Here is a 17,641-nt window from a genome sequence, read left to right as displayed (position 1 = left end):
TCAGCAAAAAGTTTCCATTTCATATTACCATGAAATCACTTAATTCAGAGCTGATGGTGGGGGTTTCTTTAATTAGATTAGAAAAACTCACACATCTTTGCTTTAGAAGCCTCTGTCAAGCCAGCAAATTCAATCACATGGAAGCCAGTGTCCTCCAGCTATCAGACAATTGATTTTTGCAGGATTCTGCTCACATTTAGCTTAAGGAACATGAGATATGTTCATTCAGTTGTCAGTCAGTTTGCTTACATTTCATTAGGAGAATATCTGTTGTTTAAAAAACATTCTTCAGTAATAACACGTTTTTAAAAAGAAGTAGTCAGATTATTGGCACAAGAATACAAAACATGAAATAAATGCAAACTTGGACTAATTAAAAGAAATACATGTGGGTTTAAGTGGTAGGAAGAACATAAATAAGGCCCTTAGGATCACTTGGATTTATTACAAAGATATAGAATTACATGAGCATACACACACATAAGCACATAAATTTAATTTTCCCTTTCTTCTCTGCCTCCCTCCATACTACATGGATTTATAATTTCTAAAGCCATTAAACATTTTGGAACTGAAACTGGGTTCAGCTTAAAGGGGAAAAAAAGGATCAGGCTATGAATCACTATTTCTATAAATGACAGCAAACATAATGGGAAAAGCGTTCCTCAGTTAAATATAAGGCAAAAAAACCCATAAAGTGGTTGGAATGAGAGAAGAATCTGCTGCAAATAGTGTAAATGAGCAAAGTTTTGGGCAAACACTTTTTGAATTTAAGGTGTTTAGTTTTACACAGAAAAGTGGTCCAATTATAGGCATTTTTATATTTGTGCAAATCAGAATCAACTCACTAAGATTCAAATGGAAAGACTAAGCAATATCCTTAATCTAAAAATTAACAATAGCCTGAGAAATTGTCGTAACTAGATGCATAGGCAGAATCTAGAATAACTGACTTCACCTAAAAATATTGATATTAGTATACCAAAATTTTAGTCCCATCCTCTTTTACTAAAAATTTAAGTTTAAAAAAGATACTATGTCATTGGTCTCCATGGAATAAATATTATCAGTGCTTGCAAAAGTTGACATGAACTGTAATATTTTCTCAATGAACTACACCTGCACAGACCTCATTCCTCGCGGTTTCAAAGAATTTTTTGAAATCTTTTTACCTTATGGAATTTGATACTGATTTCCATGCTAAACACAACGAATACATGGCTTAATACAGAATTCATGCTTTATGGGACATTGATCTTTCCTGCATAAAATGAATGGAGCCATTTTGGCAGCTCAGAAGCTTTTCCTCTCAAACGAGGTGGCAAGGTCATCTGAAACTTGAAGTAGCAAAGACTTGTATAAATAAATTTAGCAGTCACGCAATAAATTATTCATGAGAACTGCACAGCATATTGTATGTTTACATACTAAAAAGTGCCACAGAGATGGCAGTGAGAAAGCGAAGAGAAACACAGCACGTATTTTAAAGGCACGATGAGCACTAAGACATCCTCCAGTATGTTTCTATTTTAAACTTGCTCAGCAATGTTACTTAGTGCATCTACTTCCAGAGGCAATTCACTCTTCAGTGAAGAGGAGGGATTCGAAAACTTAAGAGCTACAGAGAAAAACCTATAGAGTCCTGAAATATGAACATCAAAGTAGTAACGCTACTACAGTCTTCAGCTTTGCCCCACTGTATACCACAGTCTTACATAATAACATGAATTCCTTTTAAGAATAGAGACAGACATACACTAAAATAATTAGAAATAATGTTTTGCCCCTCTCAGAGATTAGGCGTATCTAGCACGTGTTTTAGCCACTGGTAAAGACCCTGAGGTGACTGAAATGTAGCAAGTTCAGTTAATTACATGTCACTTTTTTAAAAATAAAAAAATAAAGAAATTAAATTTTACCTCATTTGTTAAGGGCATTTCTTGCTCTGTCTTCCTCTCATTGTGTCTGTGATTCTGTGTGTATGTGGGTGTGTGTGTTTATAAAATATATAGTAGGACGAGAATATTTGTTCCAGTTGAGGTGGTCTGTGAAATCAAGTAGATCAGATACTAACTTGATTTGGCACCAATGTATGGATGCATAGAGACATATCCACAGGATGTATGCATTACGAAATGGTAAGAGACATTTACAACCTAGAATATAAGAGCAGGGCTGCCTCAAGTGACATCACCAGATCAACTGCAGCGTCAAGCAACTCAGATATATTATCCTGCACACCACTGCTTCCCTGTCTCCTTTCCAGCCATTAGAAAAGCATTTGGAAGCACAAACATTATCATATATTTTCAAATACATGCACAGCATGCACAGAAGCAAACAAGAGTAAGTGTGGGGTTTATGCACTTACTGAGACATTCATAATTTTTCTTTACAACAACAAAATTCATCTCCATAGAAACCAGGAAGCAAGAAACTACAGTAATAACACTAAAGCAAATGTCACATCAGGTTAGTCAGCAGAAGGCAGGAGAGGGGATTTTGCTCCACTATGGAACTAACAAGGACTGCTGCCCCTTTTGGTCTTCTGCAAAGGGTATCTGTACTGAAGACAGACTTCCTGACGTATTTATAATGCAAGATAACGATGTAGTTTCCTGTTCTTTCCACTGCAATTTATGCCTAGGGTGGTCAGATCAGTGGCATGTTTACTTACAGGCATTTGTTACAGCGAAGCTGTTAGCTGTTTCAATGTTGTCTACATGAGGAACCAAATTAAAAGGTGCTTCGGATGCATTGGGGCTGGTGTTATGAAGAAAGATTGCTAATCGAAAAGCAGTGTATTCCTGATCTGTGTTCCTGATGAAGAGACCACCTACAAAAAAAAAACAGAAAAAAAAAAGAGCAAAAAGCAAAAGAAGCCGGGTAAATCATTTGCAAGCTACTCAGTGTCTTGTAAGACCGAGCAACTGTCTCTCCCAAAGCTGCACAGTAAGGCAAGTCCTAAGACTTTAATGGATAAGGGACTAATCGTATTCATAATCACAACCACTGCCTTTAAATCACCGTCCTCAATCGATTTTAAACTCCCTGATGCATTCATGCTTCTTTTCTGACTTCTCGGTTTTCAGCCTTTCATACATAAATACCCAGATTTGTCATGATTACAGTGACCTTTTAAAGTGTTTAGCCTCCATCTCCCTGATACCGAGCACACTGGTAAATCAGCTGCTCAACAGCCTCTCACATTAAGTGGCGGGCTGATTAAGCGGAACGATGCTTTCTGGATTAAAATAAGGGAATACCAACTCGGCGTAGGATAATCCGCACTGAAGAGGAATATAATGAACTTTGCTCCTCTGCAGCCATGTGCAGGCAGGGAGCAAGCCAGCCTTATTAGCAGCATCTTTACAAGTCCACAAGAAATGATGCAGTGATGGAGCTGAGCTGGAAAGAATTCAGATAGCTGCGTCCCATCCGAAACACGTCCGAAAGGAGGGAAGCAGGAGGCGATGGGAAAGGGGTGAGGATGGGGTACAGGACTACAGGGAGACACCTACAAAACCCTAAACTTTCCAACTACAGAGAGGAACGAAGGACGGTGTAGCGTTTTACCCCCGCATCCCTGCCGGCTACCGCAACCCCCGGGTGCCCAGGACTCGCCATTCCTTAGAGAGTCAGGCAAAAGCAAGGGGAGTCGGAGGGGGCTGGAGCAGCCAAGGGGCATCAGCCCCGAGCCCCTTCCTGCCCTGCCGATATCGCACACCCGGGGCTGGAAGGAGTTCTGCACAAGATGAGCATCCTCCCTCCCGCACGCGAACGCACACAGAAATATTTACACAACACACACACGGAGGCACATATACAGAAACACGAAGATGATTCGTGCAGGCATGGAAATGGGATGGTGCTGGAAGAGAAATGTGCAAAAACTGCCTTCAGAGCCTCCTTTCCAACTCACTTCGCAAAGCACCGAACCCCCGGACACACGCACGCAGCCCAATGCAGCGCTTACCTATTTGCACGCTGCTAGGAAAAGCTCCCATTGCTAGTCCCCAAAAGCCAGAAAACAACAAGACAAGCTGTCTGCAAATTATCCTCATCTTCTCTTCTGCCTCTCTGTCTCCCCTTCTCCCGCTCGCTCGCTGGATGCTGCTCAAAGAGGCATCGAGGGCGAGGAGGATGCACACAAAACCAGGAATTAAAAAAAAAAAAAAAAAAAAAAAGGGGGAGGGGGGAGAAAAAGAGAGGTTTCCTCCTTTTTCTTTCTTTCTTTTTTTCTCTCTCTCTTTTTTTTTTTTTTTTTTCGGCGGTTTTGTTTTAGAATTTGTCCGCTATCCTCTCCCGCTCGCGCTCTGCCTCTCTCCCGGCTGCCGCTTCAGCAAGCCACGCCGCCGCGGCGCATTTTTCCCGCAGTCTCCATCGCCGGGGAGCGGAGGAGTGTGTCCGGCTGCGAATGTTGCACATGCAGAAGATGGTGGTGAGTTTGGCGGCGGGGGGCAGCGTCTGGCGGAGGCGCGGCGGGCGCGGGCGGACATGCGCCGTGCGCCCCCCCCGCCGCCCGCACCGCCGCGGGCGGGAGCCGCCGCCGCCGCCGCCGTGCGCGCCCCGCTCCGCCCCGCGCCGCCCGCACCGCACCGCACCGCACCGCCCGCGGGCGCGGCGCGCCTTCAGCTCTCAGCCTTTGGGGGGTTGTTTTTGGCGGGTTTGGATTTTGGGGTTTTGTTGTGGGTTTTTTATTTTGTTTTTTTGGTCCTCCTCCCCCCGCCTTTTTCCTGCCGCTCGCCCATCCGCGGCCGCGCAGCGCCGCTTAACTTTGCGCTGCGGGCGTCGGGCGGGAGGGCCAGGCAAGGTGAGCGCCCCGGGCTGGGCGCGGGAGGCTCGGCCGCTGCAGCGCATCGCTGGGGTGGCACTGACCGAGAATGGAGGTGGCGGGGCGGATGCGCCTGTGCTGCGCGGCCGCGGAGCGGAGTGCGCGGGGTGCTCAGGGTGCGCGGGCTGTGCCCCCTCCCCGGGAGCGCTCCGCTCCGCGCGGGAGCCGCGGGACCCGGCCGCGCTTTGCGGCACAGCACGGAGCGCGGAGCGCAGGGACAGCGCTCAGCACTCGTGCCAGAGGGAGAGAGAGCCGATTTCCATCTTCAAACTTCACTGCTCCTATTTTTTTTTTCTTTTTCTTTCCTAATATTTTTAAGTAGGGGAAATAAAAACGAGCTCTAGTCTTTTTTTGGTGCCTTTGAGTTTTTTCTCTTCAAGCCTTGGAAGTTTCCCAGAGGAGCTGCCAGAAGTCTGGGTCTATTGCAGTTAATAATTAAAAGATATATATAATAAATGATAGGTAATGAAATCATCCAACAATAGCTGTGTGTCAGTGGAGGGAGCTTCTAGCTTCACATGTGGCTTTATGAGATATTTCTATCAGTCACAGGGAATGACTGGAGTTGCAGTAGCATGATTTTAAAATCTTAATTGACAATATGAAAGAATGTTGATTTTTTTTAAGGTGAACTTGGTGGCTCTGCTTTGAAACACACACAAGATCAGAGTTTTGCCTCCTTTCACTCAAGTTTACTTTCTTAGTTTTTTACTGCACCTTGTGTCCTCAAAATCTCCTGTTGCAGGGTGAAAGACAACCCCACTATTTGCTGCAGAGGGTGACAGTGATTTGTGAAGAATGATTGTGGGCTCCTACCACATGGGAGAGTAAGCAGAGAACACTGAAAACAGAAATGTAAAGACAGACAGACTTACCAGCATGGACATGTCCAGCTGTGCGCATGACTCTGTGTGTGTGTGTATGTGTGTGTGTGTTTGGGAGAGTGAAAATGCATTACTTTTTTAAAGATTTCTTTGCAGATCAATGGCAAACAGACTTAACCTGCATTTCAGAGTACTCATTCCTTTATGTTTCAGTAAATCTTCTACTTCTGTTTACTTTCCCTTCACGTTTTCCAGTCTTCTCTTTGAAACAGCAGGCTTGCTCTTCACATTATTTACCCATCTCTTTTTGTGACCTCTGCTTTTGCTCTTGCTTGATTTGCTTTTCTTCTTCCTTCATTTGCCTCCTTTGTCTCCCTAAATTCTCCCCAAAATTTGGTTCCTCTTTTCCTCCATTCTTCATCGTTTAACTTTTTGACATTTTAAACCCAAATAAAAAGCAATGAAAATGAGATAATATTTCCATGGCTGGCTGGTTCTTCACCACTAGGAGCAAGTGAACTTGGAAAAGTATTTAGTTAATTTGCTGGCATATATGCATGTGAATTCATGCAAAATAGATACTAATATTAGGGTTTCAGACATATATCCATTACAGTGGATCAGCAAGTTACTGCTGATTCCTTAGCTAACTAAGCTGAGGAATATGTTTTGGTCTTTTTCACACACAATGGTAGCATGTTAATTTAAATTTAATTTGAGAATGCACAAGGAACATATAGTGGTCCAAGCTGATCTGACCAAGAGTCCCACCCAGCAGTTCCTACATCAAATGTGTAATTTCTCTTGGAGTTGGACAAAGTATTTTAGAGAAACATCCAATCTTGATTTAAAGACTTCAAGAGACAGGAAATCCATCACTTCCCAGGGTAAGTTGTTCAAGTTGATATCTACTCTCATTTGTTAAAACCTGCATTTTTCTAGCTTTGGTTTCTAATGTTCACTGTCAGAGATGAACCTGGTATTCCTGTAATGGTATCACTCAGTGCTGTTCCTGGAAATAATCCTGTCCTCCACTTGATACTCTCTTGCTCAGACAGCTCAGGAACATTTTGGCAGCTGTGGAAAGCAGAGGAAAGAAAGGGGAGGAGGCCATACTGTAGCAATTTTATTTAAAAGACACAAGGGGAAAAAAAAAAAGAATTGCAGGATGAAAGTATCAAAGTATCAAAGCAGCAAGTTTTTAGAAGTGAATAGCAGATGATCAAGTAATTGATCACAATGTTTATTTTACAGAGGAACTGGAACAGGAAAGGTGACAGAGGTGTAATCAGGATTAAGGCTGGAGGGGAGGAAAAGTGAGATAAGAATTTAGACTCTCTGCTGCTCTGGTGGGTTAACTTTGTCTGATTGCCAAGTGCTTATGAAGCTACTGTCCCATTCCCAAAAGGGAGTGGGGGAAAAATAAGGTGAAAAAGCTGATGGGTCATGGTAAAAACGGGGATATCACTCATAAGTTACTATTGCAGGGAAAACAGACTCAAATTGGGTAAAGGTAATTTAATTTATTGTCCCTGAGGGATAGAATAGCATGGTAAGAAACAGTACAGAACTATAAACACCTCACACACACACCTCTTAGCAGGTCCAACTTCACTCCTTTCATGCCTTTTCTCCTTCCTCCCCCTGAGCAGTGTAGAGGGATGAGGAATGGTTAGTCCATAAAATTCTGCTGCTCCTTTCTTCTCATTGTTTTTCTCTGCTTTAGGGTGGGTCTTCCCCACTGGGAACAGTTCTTCAGGAACAGTCTGTTTCAGTGGAGACTCTCCATGGGCTGCAGTTCCTGACAGAAAACCTTCTCCAGCATGAGCTCTCAGAGGGCTGCAGCTTTTTGAGGCACCTCCACCTGCTCCAACATAGGGTATTCCTCAGGATGGTTGCAGTGCTGATATCTGCTCCATCATGGTCTTGACCATGGTAGCATGCGGTGCCTGGGCACCTCCTTCCCCTCCTTCTTCCCTTCTTCAGACACTTTGTTGTCTGCAGGGCTGTCTCTTCCCCATTTTTCTCACTCTTCTCATGCAGCTGCTCTGCTTTCACCACTTTCTTCAATATGTTATCCCTGAGGTGCCACCAAGCATGACTGATGGCCTCAGATTTGGGCAGCGATGGGTCTGTTTTGGAGCCGGATGAAACTTGGGAGCTTGTGGTGTCTTGTGACAGAGGCCACCCCTGCAGCACACCCTCCCACCCCAGCCTTGCCACACGAACCAGCAGAGCTGTATCCTGCCAAGCAAGAGGGGACCAGAAGGAAGAGCCTGTGTGTTTTCCTGGTGGCAGCTGGGGAGGTGCTGCACTGAAACCGTTTCTGAACTGAGGTCCCAGGATTCCCTTAGCTCCCCTCAGGCATACTAGGAAGGTTGTGGCTGGTGATTAAGGGAACAAGGGACCGATCCTGAAGTTCCACAATGGAATAGCAGAGAAATTAAGAAATTATTGGAAGAACTTTTGTTGAATGCATCAGTTGTATGGAATTGACTAGAGGGGATCTGTCTAGGGAGTGCTGGCTGTTGGTGGTGAAGGCTTACTCTGCCTTAGGGCACAAACAGCTCATGTTGGCCTTGGCTGGAGGCCACCACTAGGGAGAAGACTCACTCTGTGGAGAATCAGCTGAGGCTGTCTGCTGCAGAACATGAATGACTTGTGCTGCAGAAGGTGCATGAATGGGATTTTTTCCCCTCTGGCAAGGTTTGGAAACCCTTGGCTATTTTCTTGATCAGATAGTCTTGTGCTTGAACAAAATGCCTATATGAAAAGACCCTGCAGGAACTTGAATAATATGAGAAGATTTATTTTAAAGAAGAGATGAAGGTTGTATGTTAGCTAGGAGGAATAGAACTGCAGAGAAGATACCAGAGGCATTCAACTTACGGGAATCTCAGAGGAAAAGCAGGGTATGGGGAAGACAGGCACTTAGCACCATGGACAGAGTTTGTGTTGTGCGTATAGTAGATAAATACTCACATGCCAAAGTAGCAACTTTCCTTTTTTTTTTTTTTTTGCACCAAAATGCAAATGATAGCTACACCATCTATTGAAAAGGCATGTCATTATGTGTCTGGAGACATGTAACTTTGTGAAGGAGGTCTTGAGTGAGAAAGGGGGGAAGTAAAGGCTGTGCCAATTGTCAAGGACAGGTTGGTACAATTAGGAGCGCAGAGAGGAGGAAAGGAAAACGACAATTTCACTATCAAAAGACACAAAAATAAAGATCCACCATCACCCCTTCCTAGCAGGTTCCAGGTGCACAGAGGCAGGAACAGCTTTAAAACAGGCAACAGCATGCCCCTGGCCTGTTTGCCAGGGCTCCCAATGCGTCCTTTCAGAGTAGGTAAATGTCTGCACCACAATGGCTCCCTATGGCACAACCATCTGGGCACAGAGATCCATCCCAAAAAGGGACTCCTTCATTTAGATTAGTCTTGCTTCAATTTTCATTGCATCTTTCACAGTGTGGCCACTGGAAATGCTTCTGCAATAAATAAATGATGGCAAAACCAATTGAGTCTGTACTTTCTGAGTCCTTTCTTGCCTTATGAAATGCTGTAGCTCACACATCTATCAAATAGATCCCTTAGACTGTAAACTCTGGGACAAGGCTGTGTCTTTTGTGAAGTGCTTAGCACTTCTAAGCAATAAAAAGTAAATAAAATACGAATCATTTATGTAGAATTTTTTGCACTCCACCACGGCATGGTCTTGCCTGACCTTTTGTAGTCATGCCAGCAGTACTGAATAGATGAACAGCCCACAGAAGAAGATACAGTTTTCTTTCAGTAGCAGAACTCCTTTGCGGGAGATCACTTTACAGCAATTTCTTCCATTTTGTGAGATTTTTTCCTCCCATTTTCATTCTTACAATTTTTCATTCATCTAAATTCTGGGGTAGAGAGAAAAGTTAATTATTTTTAATAATACTTCTCATTAAGAGTTTTATTTTGATACTGGAATGACTGTAGTATAATGCATCTGGCTTTGAACACGTTCATCCACCAGTCCTACTCCTTTCTACTGTGATGCATGTTAGTATCATTCTTTGCAAACCTAATGACCTGAAGAGAAGTTAAAGGGATACTGTAAGACACCGTGAGCATGAAAGGAGTATTTGTGGAAAGTGAAAAATCCTGATCATAATTTAAGTTGTGCTGATATCAGTCAGGGAGTTTATTCAGTGTGAGAAAAATGTGGTAACACTGATATAATTAAGAACTGCCTTATTAAGTTGGACTCAGTGTCCTTTTTTAACAGTATCTTTTGAATAACATTAACTGATAGAGGTTTGTTAGGGAAGAGTATGATAGTTGAGCAACTTTTCCTTTAAATTTTAAGGGACTTTGGAGAGGTTATTTCTTGAAGAGTCCTCTGACCTCCTGACAGTCAGGGCTTTGAGACCTCTAAACTAAAGATTTTCTAGAGGTCCTCGGTCGAAGAGTTGCCTACGGTGTTGTTGCCTTATGTTTACTTCCATGTCCAGCAGCATCCTATGCAAATGCTCTCTATAACCCCATACTAAGAAAATATTTTATTTAGTTTGATTTAAACCTTTTTTTGTATTGACCATTTCCTGGAAATTCCCGAAGGCAATAATAAAAGATATTGTTTACTTTGCCATATCATCCCTAGCTTTATATACTGTTATAATGTCACCTTTTAGTCACCTCTTTATGTCTTCCCATATCTTATAGTCTTTGCTATATATAAATTCTCCTTGCCACTATTCTCTCTGCTACCTCTTATGCCTTTCTGAAAGACAGGACACATGAAACAGGACACATTTTTTGAGCTGTAAAACTGGTTTCTGCTTAACTCATTTTTTTCTTAATCATTCCTAAAACGTCATTTTCCTCTCACTGTGCAGACAATGTTTTCAGGAAACTATCCACAAAGACTTCCATATCTCTTTCCTGGATGACAGTAGCTAATTTAGAGCCTATCATTGTGTATGCATAGTTAAGGTTGTTTTTCTCATGTGCACTGATTTGTATTTTTTTTTAATTTGCTATTTTTCTTCTCAGTGAATTAGTATTATGAAAATATTCTGCAGTACTTCCCAGACAGCTTCAGTCCCTGGGAATTTGATAAAATAACAAAATCAGACTCTATTCCCTTTAAATTTGATCTCATATTCATTACATTTATAATGGCTTAATAGGTTTTTCCTGTCCATATTTATGACCTGGGCTGCATCATGGCATATACCTGAGAAAATACAAAAGTTTGAAGCAATGTTTCTTTCCTAAGTACAGCTTATTGCAGTAGTAAATGTCAGGCAATTCTGAAGGATAGGGCAATTTCCTCATCAATTAGAGGTGTGCTTGTGGGGAAAATGCAGCAACTTAAAAGTATTCCACCTGAGCCCATCTGGTCTTGTTTATACAGGGATAAAAGATCAACTTTTGCTAATGCTGATTTCTGCTCATCACTTGTAATAATTCCTGAATTCAAAATGAGTTATTGCTACTCTTCTAAGTACTGGGTGAGTTAGACCAACTGTCTGTAAACTTACATGAAATAGGTTTTAAAATAAGTGTGTTTCATTCTCATTTTCTAACTTACTCATTTGAGTAGCAATCTAAAGTAGCAAAAGGAGGGTACCCCTGGCTATATCTGAGGAGCGTAGTTAGTAATCACCCACACCAAAAAGTCAGGTTGCTACCTGAAAGTGAGGTACAAGTTGAGAAAGGGGATTCACCCGCATGTCCCTCTACTGTGGACAGGGGACATGCATATGGATCTTCTGAATCATGCAGTATTAAAAATTCCCTTTTTTATCTGGGATCGGGGCATTGATTCTACATCTCCTGAGCAAAGAACAGTCACAGTAACAAAGACACCTCCCTGCAGGTGAACGCTTTGTAGTGAAACTCAATTCAGTGTGGAATGAGATGGGAAGAAACCAGAAGAAAATCAGAGACAGAAACTCGGTTTAGGTAATTACAGAATGTGAATTCTTAAGAATAAAAATTCGTTTTTCCTAAATAAAAAAGACTGGGGTTTTGGGTTATATTAAAATAAACCCAAGACCACAAAAACACATTTAAACATCACCCTAATTCCATGAAAATAAATATTTTCCCCCTAAACATGTACTTTGGTACATTATGTACTTTGGTTTTATTTTTGCCAAAATTTGATGGAAAATATTTTTCATTTTCTTACCAGTTCTCATTAAAATGTTTTGCCATAACCTCTGTGACATAATCTACTCAGCAGAGTGAGGGAGATGTCAGACCTGTATGAAGAATAGCCTCTGTTCACTACCCACAGCATTTTGCTGTATTGACCTAATTGTCAATTCTTGTGAAAAAACACCCCAAAGTTCACCTTTGTTTGAAGGCAATAGTTTTTAGCTCATTTCTCTTGTTCACCTCCCTAGTGCTGTCATCCACAAGAAGGAGTGAGCTGGTTTCTGTGCCACCACTATCAGAGAAACACCTCAGCAAATCCAGCTGCAAAAGTCTCAGTATTGATGATGCTGGATGAACAAAAAGGACAATTCCAGATCCAGGAGGAGAAAGGGAATGGTGAAATTGCTGAGAAGGATCTGCCCTGTCTTTTTTAACTCGTGAAGTGAAACAAATTTGATAAAAAATATTTCAAGCATGATAACCAGGAAACCTTCAATGCTGTTTCTGCAAATTCATAGAATATAACTGCAGTTTGATACACCAAATTGCTCATAAAAATTAGTTTTAGTGAGCTTTATTGCCAATAAAAATGATACTTTTCACCCACATCCTGTGATCTTGTCTTGCATTTCACAGTCCCTAACAGACCTGTATCTACATGTCTGAGAGATAAATATCCTCCTGTCATAACATCTATACTTTTGTAACAAAGCATTACTTACTTACATGAAGCTATTTCTCAGCTTCAGGAAAAAAACCCAAACATACAATCAAGTAATGCAATTCTTTTCTCAAGTCACACACACACACACACATTCTCTATTTTCTGCTAAATTTTCACATTAATTAGAGCACATAAAATATTGCCTGGATTTGAAGATGCATTTTCAGCCCACAGTTTTGGCCTTTCTGTATGCAAAATTGTATTATTCTCTCCATGGTAGGGTTAAAGTTTATCTCAAATAAATCTGTCTCTTTGGCTCAGCTCTAGCTGGCTTCCAGCCCCCGTCCCCCACACTGCAAAAGCTGCAGACTAGATAATTGCTGTCATTCAGCTACAGCCATGTGCTGTGTTTGCAGAACTAGAGTCTGTTTCCCTAGAAAATCAGTCTTTGATGCCTTAAATGCTGTATGTATTAGTTCTTACTAGTACTCTGATAGTCAAGATGTGTCAGTTTTTGTCCAGTTATTTCTCCTCTGAAATATGTGGTGAGGGTACAAGGTGGGTTTATCTGTTGCATTATTAAGTAAAGTTTATGAAGCAATTTAGTGCTGTAATGGTCCCATCTATTACTAATGTCCCTGAAAATAAACTAATTTATAAGCTGTTGGTTTAATAGTTGATATACAATGATCCATACTCTAAGGATTAGGGATGACTGGTAGAAAGTTTTTCATTGAGCATCTTTTAAAACAGGTCAGATTTTGTCATGTACATTGATGTGTGCATACTTATAAAAATTGCCCTAAATATATTTTATGCTAACTTTCTCAGTCTTTTGCTGTGCTAAAGAGCACTGTAATCTGTAAGTAAGTGCAAGGCAAGCAGGGGTGCCTTTAGGGGAAGAAAATGCTACTTTGCAAAAGGGTGAAATTATCTAACCTTCTGTCACTGAGACCACTCTTTTAAAAAACCCAGAAGTGGTCCTCACTAAAGCACATCATGTGGTCATTGAATTAGAAATGCAGGGATGGAAGAGATTCCAAAGGTTATATCGTCCAGTCCTCTGGCTCTGGGGAAGGAACAAATACACCAGAGCTTCCTACAGAGATTTTTATCTGCTACTTTTTTTTAGAATTTCTGCTAAAAGACTCTCCAAGGGTGTCCTGTTCAAGCTTTCTCTTCTCCATTTTTTTATTAATATATGACCTATATAGTCTTTACTGCAAGTTATACTGGGTTCTTTTTGTCTTTCCTTCACAACTGGTAACAATTGATCATTGTCTTTCCTATTAACAATCTGCCATATCCTAAAAGATCTATCAGGCCTTTGTCTGCCCAGACTTAATGAACCCTTATTTTTGCAGTCTTCCTTCACTGCTAATACTTTCTGAGCCCTCTTCTCTTTCCTGCTGTTTTCTTCTGTATTCTTTCCAGAGTGACTGTGTGGGTTTTGGAGGATGGCACTGAAAGCCACTGGCACTTCTTCAGCTGCATTCTCCCTGTAAACAAGTAGAAGGAAATTATTCTGACCCATATCTTACCTGCAAAATGCTTGACAACAGATTTTCCCTTTCCTTCTTTTGCAGTAGAACTGCAGTGTTGACTCACATGTCTTTCCTAAAACTCTTAAACTTCCAGGTCCCACTTTCCTTACTTGGTATTTTCAGTATTCATTTCTCCATACTACTTATTTTGCTCTAAACTTTATTTCTGTTTTATTAATTTCTTTTTAATTCTAGATTTTCTATTTATTAGGACATTTCTGGATTTTCAGGTTGTTGTCCAGACTTCTGTAACCCTCACATACCCTATTTCATCTACAAACTTTTTAAACTTTTTAAGCCATACTTTTAATGAAAACACTGAACAGAGTTGGTCCTGAAATCTCTGAGGGATACAGTCTGAAAGAAAATCCCCATTTGATACTGAAAGTTATTCTTTGAGAAGAGCTTTCCAAGAAGTCATACACAGTCTCTATATGTTTTTTCATCTAGATGACATTTCCCTTATTTTCCTAGGAGAATTTAATATGAAAAAATATTAAATTTCTTACTGTACTCAAGATACTGCAAATTTATTCTCCTTCCCTGTGTCATAGTTTAACCCCAGCTGTTCCAGCTGTGTCCCCTCCCAGCACACTGAGCCTACTTGCTTGTAGTGTGGGGTGAGAGGCAGGAAAGAACTTAACTCTGTGTAAGCGCTGCTCAGCAGTGACTAAAACATCCCTGTGTTACCAACACTGCTTCCAGCACACATGCAGAGCCCCAAACCAACTACTGTGAAGGAAATTACACCAGCCAAAATCAGCTCTCCCATTAATATAGTTATCCAATCCCAGGAGTCTAACTTGGCTTGGCTCAGTTAATTTTTGAAAAATACACACTGTTTGATTTTATTCTTCTTCAAGTATTTCTAAGTTTTCCATGTACACATCTATTCCATTTTAATTCCATTTTAGTTAAGTGAAGTGTCCTGTTTTCTTTAGCAGCCCCATTATCCCTCTCTTAAAGATACACATTTTCTTATTTTCTGAGACTATCCCTCGCTAATAGGACTCCTCACATGCAATCACTGATTCTTCAAATACAGTATTGTTTATTTCTTTATGCACTTGGAGCTAAATTTAATCAAGTAGTGGATACTTTAAAATAAAAAAATAATTTTAAAATATTAGCTATTCTGTCTTAACTAATGAAATTCAAATGTTGCTCTTCAAGTAGTTTAGGTTTACAAGCACCTTGAAAGAATCCTCATTATCATAAAACTGTGCTTCAAACTATGCTAGTGTTTGAAATATCAAAAGCCTGTTTTACGCAAGTAGCCAAGACACTTGTAAAGCTTTTTTTCTGCATTTCTTTTGGAGCATTTAACTTTTTGTTCCTTGAAATGCTTTCTTATTTTGTTATCTTGTAAGGTGAGGAGCTAAAGCAACAGTTGAATAAAGCAGTATTTAAGGAAAAATCTTGATGGTGGGATAAAGATTGTGTAATGCCTGAGGTGAAAAGATTATTTTTTTTAGAGGTATTTTGAACATATTCATGTTGTACATGCACCTGATGCACTTAGCACATGTAAACCTTGCAGAGAGATTTTACATTCAGATCAGGTAAACTTCCAGCCAAATACACTCATGAATACAGAAGTAATTACTGAGCTCTAAGGACACGTTGCGAGGACATTATCATTTGTCAGCAGGATACCAGTGACTGCTGTCATGGAAAATTTACATTAGCATCATTGTTAAGTAGTCTGTTTACTAGTTTCTTAATGACCTGCAGCAAACAATGATTTGAACTACTTTATGAAGTTCAGCGTGGAAGGCTGCAGTTCTGTTGAATGTATTTTCACAGGTTAATGGTATTAAGATGGAATCAACAGCAGCTGTCAAGTCATATGCAACCAAACCATCTGTGAATAGGTCTAGGTAGCAGTTGCTTCTGTGATGCTAGTGTGGGTTGGAGATGTAAAGTGAGTTTTAAAATATGCACTTTAAATATAAGTAGCCAGATAGTTGTGCTGAAACATGGAGCGCAGGCAGGACTCTGAAAGTCCATCTCACAGGTTAGGAAAAGCAGGACTTGCTAAGCCAAAGCTGCCAAGAGTCATTCACTGTAGCAGTTCAGAAGTTTCTAGGATAGAAGTGTGGACAAATCAAAACTTGTATGGTTTTCTTGGTAATTACATCTTAAAAGTTACTCAAAAAACTGGACAGTACTAATAGGCTCAAAAATATCTTAGGTTTCACTGGCAATTACCTGCTGCTCAACAGCTGAGAATTTGGAAATTTCTTTTTGACTTCCACAGATTATTATTTGATCTATGATCAGATGTTTTTGGAAAAATTTAATTAAACCTTATTAATTGAAAAAATATGCATTATTTCTGATGATGCATCACAAACTTTACATGTATTTAATATTAGAAAGAATTCTTTGCCTGAGCCGCCTAACAGATTTCATGGAGGAAAAAATAGTCTTATTTGGCACACCTAAGAGAAGGAAAATGTTCTTGTAAAGGTCTCCTCATTTCTGTCTTTTATAGACTACCTCATCTCAGTACTGCAGTCTACCAGGAGCAACAAGCAGTGGGGATTTGTACATTCAACATTTTTTGACTTTTTAGGATTTAGGCTACAGTATAGTCCTGGAAGAAGAAATGGAAGCCTTAGAAAAATGGTGTTAGCTCAGTCTTTTCAATGAATATTACATATATTCAAGGGAGCTTAGTGAGGGAAAATATGTCAAATTTAGTGTTTGCTGATGTTATTGGCCAATGCATCATTGTAGCACATTCATCAGATCTCCCCATGAAGGCTCTTGTAGGTCTTTTCCAACCTAAACCATTCTATGAGTCTGTGATTGTAGATAAAGATGGGTTGAATTTTTCCACTAAATATTTACTCACTTGAATAATGACTACATACCGAGTCAGAATTATGTGGAAAATATTCAAAGTAATTGTGTAATGACAGTTTATAGTAATGACAGTTTAAATTATGTCTTAAAATGAACAAATTTAAAATCACAAATGCAGCTCCAACCCCTTGATTTTCACAGTTCTAACTGCTTGATTTTACTATTTTAGCTGCATATCTTGTAGGGCTTTTCTTCTTCTGTAGCATAACTATAAGAAGGAAGTGAAAAATGCTGCTCCAACAGGGTAACTACTGAATGTAAAAGTGGGAAAAATTTCTTTCTCAAGCTTCATTGTTTCGTTCTTCAAAATTACATTGGACACTGTGCTTGTATTTTCTTAAATTTTCCTCTTAATGTTCAGTGTCTTTTGAATAGATTTATAGCTACCTTTATGGAAAAAAGAGATCTTTCACTATTATGCAAACCCTGTAAAATGGTTAAGCTTAGACCAAAACTGAAAAATAAAATAAAATAAAATAAAATCTTAAACTGTAATGGAGCTGGGAAATTTATGGCTTCTAAATTTTTAGCAGGCTTATCTTGAAGCATGAGAGCTGATATAATAATAGTCTTTCTCTTTTTGGCGTGAACAAGTGGGCTTCTACAGAAAATTTCTTGAAAACTCAGTCTCTAGTAAGAGCATGCTTTCAAATTATTAGGTTCTCCCCCTAAAAAGTGTGGGAGCTTTTAAGGTGAAATTTACTCTGCTAACACGAACTTATGCAAATGCTCAGCAACCCTGTTTTTATAGGACAGGA

The 17,641-nt window shown here is 40.2% G+C and overlaps 1 protein-coding gene across 1 annotated transcript in view; it reads right to left on the bottom strand.

The window, feature by feature from the left end:
- LOC116992244 (glutamate receptor 4-like) overlaps positions 1 to 4,498 on the bottom strand; it is a 71,496-nt gene extending 66,998 nt beyond the window's left edge. The window contains exons 1-2 of the mRNA XM_033051700.2: positions 3,977 to 4,498; positions 2,678 to 2,836 (exon numbers count right to left, since the gene is read on the bottom strand). Coding sequence (XP_032907591.1) covers positions 2,678 to 2,836; positions 3,977 to 4,064 — 247 coding nt within the window. The 5' untranslated portion in view covers positions 4,065 to 4,498. The remainder of the gene's footprint in view (positions 1 to 2,677; positions 2,837 to 3,976) is intronic.
- Between the last annotated feature and the right edge of the window lie 13,143 nt (positions 4,499 to 17,641).

This window comes from Catharus ustulatus, chromosome 2, assembly GCF_009819885.2.
Source record: "Catharus ustulatus isolate bCatUst1 chromosome 2, bCatUst1.pri.v2, whole genome shotgun sequence".
Taxonomy (NCBI): domain Eukaryota; kingdom Metazoa; phylum Chordata; class Aves; order Passeriformes; family Turdidae; genus Catharus; species Catharus ustulatus.
The sequence above is the reverse complement of the archived record's forward strand: the minus strand, read 5'-3'. Positions and strand labels throughout refer to the sequence as shown.